The sequence below is a fragment of the Notolepis coatsorum genome, assembly GCF_963971535.1.
Source record: "Notolepis coatsorum genome assembly, chromosome: 5".
NCBI classification, from domain to species: domain Eukaryota; kingdom Metazoa; phylum Chordata; class Actinopteri; order Aulopiformes; family Paralepididae; genus Notolepis; species Notolepis coatsorum.
In genome coordinates, this window is record NC_140169.1 from 2,126,552 (window position 1) to 2,135,584 (window position 9,033).

Here is a 9,033-nt window from a genome sequence, read left to right on the forward strand (position 1 = left end):
ATAAGAGGTTATGATGAGAATGATGAGATGTTTTCATTGCCGCAAAACATTTTATTTGCAGATTGCAGGGAGAGGATGCAGAAAGGTCTCGATGACATACTTGCAAGGTCAGGTAAGGCATCAAACAAAAACAGTAGCTCATGATTTACTGCCTCACAGGCATCACACTGTATACATCAGTACATTGCAAGACATTTAATATAAAGCATCAGGCATGTTAAGGGTCATGTAGCCATGTGGCTCATCAAGATTTGAGCCTACTCTGTCAGTCAGCCGAACCATTAACGGCCATGGTCTGCTCCATATCGCTCTCAAGAACATCTCCATCCGTCTTCACCGTTCTGATGAGGACAGTCTTCCTCTCCATCACTTCCACAGCCTGTCCCTCAGAGTAGTAGCAGTCGATGGCGGTGACGTTACCAGAGCCGTGGCCACATGAAGCACATACTGGACCTGTGACATTAACTGCAGGGCCATTTCCACTGGCATCGGCACCACCGTCAGTGATGTCCACGTTGTGACTGTTGCTTCCATCGCCGTTTGCTACATCGTTGTTTGCTACCACGCCATTTTCTCCATCACTATTTGCTCCATCGCCATTTGCTTCACCGCCGTTTGCTCCATCGCCATTTGCTTCACCGCCATTTGCCCCATCACCGTTTTCTTCATCATCATTTTCTCCATCACCATTTGCTCCATCTCTGTTTTCTTCATAATTTTCTCCATCACCATTTGCTTTTTCGCCGTTTGCTCCATCACCATTTGCTTCATCGCCGTTTGCTCCATCGCCATTTGCTTCATCGCCGTTTGCTCCATCGCCATTTGCTCCATTGCTGTTTGCCACATCATTACTTACTCCATCACCATTTGCTCCATCACCATTTGCTCCATTTCTTTCTTCACCTTTTCCATTATTTGCATCGCTGAGGCTGCCACTGCCCAGGCCTCCAGCCACGTATCCAGCACTTCCTTTAGCCATGCCCTCAGCTCTTCCACTAGACATGCCTACGGCGACGCTCATGCCTACACTTGACACACTCAAGCTGCTACTGGCAGTAAGAGATAAGGTCTTCACCATGCTGGTGAGCCGGGAGTCCTCGCCCTCAATCAATTTCCTGTAAGTTGTAATCTCTATCTCTAAAGCCATCTTGACTCTCAGAAGTTCCTGATATTCCCGAAGAAGCTTAGCACTTTTCTCTTTGGTGGATTTCAGATCAATCTTCAGAGCATCAATTCTTGCTTGTAAATCTGCTAATTCCTTCTTATATCTCTCCTGTCTCTCACGGAGTTGAGCTTCTAAAGCATCATTTTTGGTTTTTAGATCCTCCAGGTCACGCTCCTTATCTAGGATTTCCTTTTTGATGCTATTCATCTCTTCCCTCACACTTCTGACCTTGTTAATGCTTCCTGATGTCTTGTTGTTCAGGTCTTCAAACTTACTGCTGTACCAGGCATCCATTTCCTGTAAATTCTTGGCTGCAATCTCATCGTACTGATTTTGGATTAGCTTGAGAGCAGATGCAAGGTCAGGCATAGCAAAGGAACTCTGGGCTAAGGCTTGGGCTGAATAGATCTGTTTCATCAGATCCTCAATTTCCTGTCGCTGGACCTTCTGAAGGAACTCGAGCTCTGCCTGTAGCTGCTCAAGCTGTTTCTCCAGGGCAATGCGAGTGGAGGTGGCCTTGTCCACATCTGGACGAAATACTTCCACGTCCATCTCCGCCTGCTCTCTCTGCTTAACCGCCTCTTCGTATTTGACTTTAATGGCCTCCAGGTGACCTGCCATAGCTCCCTTAACAGCCACAGCTAAGTTTAGCTGGACCCTCACCTGTTCTGCAATCCTCATCATCTCTTTAAGTTGCTCCTCATACAGCAGACGCAGACCTGAGGGCTTCTCATACCGGTTCCGGTAGGCTTCGATCTCTGACTCAAACAGCATGTTCTGCTGCTCCAGCGACCGCACTTTCTCGATGTAGGCGGCCAGTCGGTCGTTAAGTATGACCATCTCCTGACGCTCACTGCCGCGTGTGCTCAGGAACTGTTTGTTCTCGGCAGCCGCTGCATCCAAGTCGATCGGAGCCTCCATTCCGAATCCGACACAGAGAGCTCCGGAATTTGCGCCAGACATGGGTAGTTTGCGGCTAGTTGAGACGGTTCTGCGACCCACTACTCCAGCATGCATCGCTGCGGCACCATAGCTGGCAGATCGGTGGCGAGCGGTCACACGAGTGGGAGATGGACTGGACACCCGTACTTGAAGTAATGAAGAACTGCTGCCCACAAAGTGGCGGCGATAAGAGGAGATTCTTTCTGGGCTGCGACTCATGATGCAAAAGGATCAGATCTTCTGTGGGTGGCTGAACTGTCCTTGCTTCCAGTCTATCTTCCTTTTATATACCCACACAGTCCAGCCTATCCCACACATCATATATGCTGAGACTGCTGGAATCTCAAACCACTACATCATGAATGGCCTGACCTGCCACCCAGATATCTACCAGGGTCCTGTGAGAAGCTTTATGTATTGCCAGTCACCTTGTTGAAGGCGTATCTGTAACACTAGCGGACCTAGTGTCCTTCTTTGGAATGCGGTGTGGTCGAACAACCCAACAGAATGAAGCCTTCCCTCCCCGGTCGACTATCTCTAAAAATGCTCCCCAGAGAGATGAAGAGATTGATATCAATTTTGGCTCTGTGTGTCAGTTTTGGAGTTGTTGGAAGTTATATTTCTTCACTTTTGATGGAGCTAGACTAGCTGCCGCCTACTGCGTCCAGACATTGTGCTAAGCTAAGCTAGCATGCAGCTGGGCCTCTCTGGGGCTACTGGATACACAAAGATACAACTGCAAACTCTGGGGAAGATGGTACATAAGTGTATTTCCCAAAATGTGTTCCTTTAAGACAGTGGTTCTCAACTGGTCTAGCCTCGGGACCCAACATTTTCCTTAGTCATTAAGTTGCGACCCACATTTTCTAACCACTCTGATTTATTTTTAAAAATAAAATAAAATTGGCGGCAGTGGGTGCTTTGGTGGGAGAAACCTGCTCTTCCTGTAATGAAAGACATCATCACCATCATGAATAATGTCTTTTTCAAAGAGATAAATAAAGGGCCACACCGATATTCAGGTCAGTATGATACACACTGATATTCAGTACGATAAACACTGATATGCAGGTCAGTACGATACATACTGATTTCAGGTCAGTATCATACACACTGATTTCAGGTCAGTACGATACCCACTGATATTCAGTACGATACACACTGATATTCAGGATATGTAGTATGGGCTTGGATACGCGGTATGGGCTTGGATACGCCTCACATTTACATTTAGTCATTTAGCTGACGCTTTTATCCAAAGCTTGTGACCAACAGACCGCAGGATCCACAGCAAGGCAGCACTGCCAGTTGAGCTAGTTGTCGATGGTAAAAATGGGGGGATTACTGCTACATAATGCTGCCGCGACGGAGCTCCGCCGCGACAATATTATTAAACAGCGGCTCTGTCATTGAAGTGGGAAAAGTGAGCCGTATTGTATATTAGTACATTGCATAGTATATTGTATAGCGTATGGTAACTCAGTGTGGAAAGTGATGACAATTTGCTGCTGCGGCGTTGAAGGCGGAAAGCGGCGGTGAAACACAGCAGCCTCTACTTGCCGCGTCCTGGGGCTGCCGCGTGGCCGCGGCGGGTCACGTGCCTGTCACGGCCAATCAGGCCTACCCCGGAAATGGAAACGGTTGCGGAACTGATACAGGCATCCCGATCATGTGATTTTGAGTATCTACCGATACCGATATTTCCCGATCCGATCAAATTTATTATTTTTTTTATATATATATATATATTTCTTTTATTTAAATTTTTTTTATTCAACAAACATGACCATGTCTTAAACCCATACTGAGGCCTTAGTTTTGGTTTTAAATTGCATATCATCATTCATTTATTTATTGTCACACAGAGCAGAATAATTTTGCCAAAACAAATAGTTATCAGCTGCAGAACAGCAGACTAGCCACACTCTCAGACCCAAACGCATTTCCTTTGATTTAATTATACATCAAATGATTTATGAAGTTAACGTTTCACCTGGATAACGTCAACATTCAGGGTGAATGTAATGTGAGAAATTGGGATTAAAAAAATATATATATATTTGGGTCTGAGAGTGTGGCTGGTCAGCCGTTCTGCAGCTGGATACTATTGGTTTGTTTTGGCAAAATTCTTCTGCTCTGTGTGACAATAAATAAATGAATGATGATATGCAATTTAAAACCAAAACTAAGGCCTCAGTATGAGTTTAAGAACATGGTCATGTTTGTTGAATAAAAAAAAAAAAATGCAGATTTTTATTTTTATTTTTTTCGATCCCGATCTTCGGAAAATCACGTGATCGGCCCCGATCCCGATCACGTGATCGGATCGGGACATCCATAGTATCTATGTATCTACCCTTTGTACAGCACTTTGGTTGACACTTGTCATGTTAAATGTGATATATAAATAAATCTGATTGATTGATTGAGGAAGGGCACAACTCTATCAGCTGAGTAACAATGTTCATCAAAGTGTTGAGTGCTACAGTGTAGGTTAGTATATTAGGACAAGTGCATGATAGTAAGGGAATAGGCAACAGGAGTTAATTTCCAGCATTCTCCATTGACTTTCATGTTGTCCTTTATGTAGTAGTGGTACACCTTTTTACCACCAGAGGCCAACAATAACAACTTCAAATTCTGCCACAGAGACTACTGCAGGGGTCAGCACAGAGACAATGCAATACTACAGACAGTTGGACACTTCCTCCATCCCAGCATACTTTGCTGTTGCAGCAGAATTAGTGGTTCTAGTTGTTTTATAAGATGTCAAATAGTTGTTAAGTGTTGCAAATGTTATAATTGTGTAAACTACTGATGAGTCGATTGCAGTCAACCAGCACCTTCTTGTGTGTCGGACCCTTTAACTCAGCTGGTTAGTGCGGCCGCCTGTGGATCCTAGTTAGTCCAAGTTAGTAGTCAAAGATAAGTAGTGAACGTTAGTAGTCAAAGATAAGTAATCAAAGTTAGTCAAAGGTATGTAGTGAAAGTTAGTAGTCAAAGATAAGTAGTGAAAGTGAATAGTCAAAGATAAGTAGTCAAAGTTAGTGGTCAAAGATAAGTAGTCAAAGTTAGTAAAAGATAAGTAGTCAAATATAAGTAGTCAAAGTTAGTGATCAAAGTTAGTAGTAAAATATAAGAAGTCAAAGTTTGTGGTCAAAGATAAGTAGTCAAAATTAGTAGTCAAAGATAAGTAGTCAAAGATAAGTAGTCAAAGTTAGTAGTCAAAGATAAGTAGTCAAAGATAAGTAGTCAAAGTTAGTAGTCAAAGATAAGTAGTGAAAGTGAATAGTCAAAGATACAATTCAATTCATATCTGCTATATTTGCCATTTTAGTTTTTGCACACAGTACACGTATACTTTATTTATCATTTATATTTTATTTGTTAATGCTATGCTGCCATTTTCAATAGTTTGCATTGTTTACACTGTTCTTGTCTGTTCTACTGCGTGATGCTGCTGCTATTTTACATTGTTTTATTGTTAACACTTTAGTTGCCAAAGGACGGGTTTAGGCGTCCTTCCCCGCCATGCTCAAGTTGCCGAAGACGCCGTAACTCGTCTTTGATATCAATATTTCAAAAATCTGTGATCGGAATCATATTTCCTTTCCGGGGCCCTGAGACACAAGAGTGATCTCCTCTCAATCCTCTAGCGGTTCAAGACCGCCATCTGGTGGCCGATCGGCAGATCGAAAAAAACGGATGTTACCTTTAACCCGGCAGGACTCACTCCATATGTGGTCCGGGCACTCGCTAATGTTAGAGAGACTCAGTCTTCACACAGTGAACATCGATCGCTGCAAATAACTCGAAAAAACAACATGATTTGGACGTATATATTATTATACAACCTGGAAATGGACCGGGTATTTCAACATCCCATAATGGAAAACTGTCTACCCCACGCTGATCGCCCAACGGCCCGCGGAGACTGGGGTGAGTTTTAGCGTGTAATATTACCGTGTTCGACACTAACTGCTATGATGAACATTTGACCCACATTAGATGCATGGTATAACGCTGCCCACGGAATAATAAACGCCCCCTCGCCCATCCGGTCAACATCAGATGACGTGTAGTAACTTCCAGAAGTCCGTCCAGTTGGATTTTTTTATATCGCGCCGATTGCTATCAAACTGTATTTGATCATCAATATAATGCATTTGGGGCTATAAATCACGTTCTGGAGAAAGCTGCAGAAAGAGATGAAAACATACTTATACTTTAGATCATATTTTAGTATGAATATGTGAATGAAAAAGTTTAACGTTCATACACCCTGAACAATACATATAGGACATTGAATGGGCCCTAATAATGGCAATTTAGCAATAGAATTTAAAAAGTTATAGCCCTGCAAAGAAGGGGAACTTCTCCATAGACAAATAGAGCTGGCAAGGGATGGTATATCATGAATTTAGCCTTAGGCAATCAAAGTGTTAACTGTTCATATTTGTTATGGTTTGTAAACAACCCCAACAGCACGACACAGACAGGTAGTTCAGAGTTAGCCAAAAACTATGGGCGCATTTATTTACAAACAGAAACGAGCAAAAAACAACGTAAAAGCATTCAGGGGGAATGTCCTTCAGCAGAGTAGGGCTCTGCGGCTCTGCCCAGAGCAGAGTTGGCTCTGTGGCTCTGCAGCTTATTGAATATCCACTCGGGGAGGAACAGAAAAACGGAGAATGTCATTAATAGAACGTAGGGATTACGAGGCAGTCCAGTAACAAAGCAGAGTCCAGTACCAAAACAAAGCGACACTTCTTCAGTGTTAAGGAACACACAAAAAACAGAATGAAGGTCTTGAGTCCGGGAAAAAATGTGGAAATCAGAGCATCAAAAAATAGACTTCCAAAAACTCACCAAGGCAAAGTGTAATACGAGGCACGGGTCCACGGAGGTTGAGAGAGGTAACAACGGCGACTTCCAAGGGCGTACTGGAGAAACAACACAGGAGGAACAAGCAATAGCTGGTGGTGAGCAAAACGACCCGACACTGAATGTTCAGAAACCCATGTATAAAAGGGCTCTCCTCGAGCTGATTGGAAACTCCTTTCAGGTGCGTGATGGTAATTGGTACCTGGAAGCGCGCAGTACTGGGCCAGCCCTCAAAGTACCCCCTCCTCCACGGGAGCCACCCGGCGACCTGCCAGGCCTCGGCTTCTCCGGATGGGAACTATGGAAGTCGGTGACCAGGGCGGGGTCCATGATGAGCTGGCGGGAGACCCAGCTCCGTTCCTCCGGACATTATCCCTCCCAGTCCACCAGGTACTGGAACCCCCGTTCTCGGATGTCCATGAGCTGACGGACCTTCCACTGGGGGTGTCCGTCCACCATCTCGGGAGGAGGCGGGTCTGGGGCAGGAGGCATCAGGGGACTGAGAGAGACAGGCTTCACTCGGGACACATGGAAAACAGGATGAATGCGCATGGATGCTGGAAGCTTGAGACTCACCAGGCCATCAGAGCCTTGAACAATGAACACTGAGTGCCACAGAACACTGAACTTCTCACACACAAGCACACATGAGCACACACACGACACGCACGCTGTGCACGCTCACACACTAGCAGCCACTTTAACATGAGCGGGCACACACTCATGCCGCACACGCCCACACTTATGGCCAAAAAGGAAAGGTCACTTTAGAAATAGTATAACAGTAACAGTGTATTGCACTACCAAAGGACCCAGCATGTCCTATATGCTCTGTAAATAACTATGTACAGATACGATACCGAGATGTCCCACCATGTTACCTGTTAATTGCACAATGTTGTTTTTTTATTGGATTCTATTATATGTTGTACCACTGTATTGCACATCGTTGCGGGCAAGACCACCCGCATTTCATTGTATATTTGTATGCCGTGACAAATAAAACTCTTGACTTGACTTGACTTGGACTCACCGCCGTGGGACTGAGCACCTTCCGGATCTCGAAAGGGCCGACGAACCGGGGGTTAAGCTTCTTGGCGGTGGATTGAAGCGGGAGATCCTTGGAGGATAACCAAACCCTCTGCCCAGGTTGATAAGCCGGTGTAGGGATCCGGCGTCGGTTAGCTCCCCGACTGGCGCGCTCCGATGCCAGGAGCAGCGCAGTCCTGGTGATCTCCCAGACACGACGACACCGGTCGAGATGAACCTGCACGGAGGGAACTGCCACCTCCGACTGTGCAGCCAAAAACGATGGGCGTATTTATTTACAAACAGAAACGAGCAAAAAACAACGTAAAAGCATTCAGGGGGAATGTCCTTCAGCAGAGTAGGGCTCTGCGGCTCTGCCCAGAGCAGAGTTGGTTCTGTGGCTCTGCGGAACAGAAAAACTGAGAATGTCATTAATAGAACGTAGGGATTACGAGGCAGTCCAGTAACAAAGCAGAGTCCAGTACCAAAACAAAGCGACACTTCTTCAGTGTTAAGGAACACACAAAAAGCAGAATGAAGTTCTTGAGTCCGGGAAAAAATGAGGAAATCAGAGCATCAAAAAATAGACTTCCAAAAACTCACCAAGGCAAAGTGTAATACGAGGCACGGGTCCACGGAGGTTGAGAGAGGTAACAACGGCGACTTCCAAGGGCGTACTGGAGAAACAACACAGGAGGAACAAGCAATAGCTGGTGGTGAGCAAAACGACCCGACACTGAATGTTCAGAAACCTGTGTATAAAAGGGCTCCCCTCGAGCTGATTGGAAACTCCTTTCAGGTGAGTGATGGTAATTGGTACCTGGAATCGTGCAGTACTGGGCCAGCCCTCACAATATTGTCTGTAATACTGTGTGATGTTGCTGCTATTTTCAATAGTTTGTATTGTTAAACTGTTCTTATTGTCTGTACTGTGTGATGTTGCTGCTATTTTAAATAATTTGTATTGTTTACACTGTTCTTATTGTCTGTACTACTGTGTGATGTTGCTGCTA

At 44.9% G+C, this 9,033-nt stretch overlaps 1 protein-coding gene across 1 annotated transcript; it reads right to left on the reverse strand.

Annotated features, from left to right (window-relative positions):
* Positions 1–265: 265 nt before the first annotated feature.
* Positions 266–2,326, reverse strand: LOC311229245 (desmin-like; the record flags this gene model as incomplete). Its single annotated transcript, XM_084315312.1, has 1 exon — positions 266–2,326. The coding sequence occupies one exon, from the start codon at positions 2,324–2,326 to the stop codon at positions 266–268; it is 2,061 nt and encodes a 686-aa protein (XP_084171438.1).
* Positions 2,327–9,033: the final 6,707 nt, after the last annotated feature.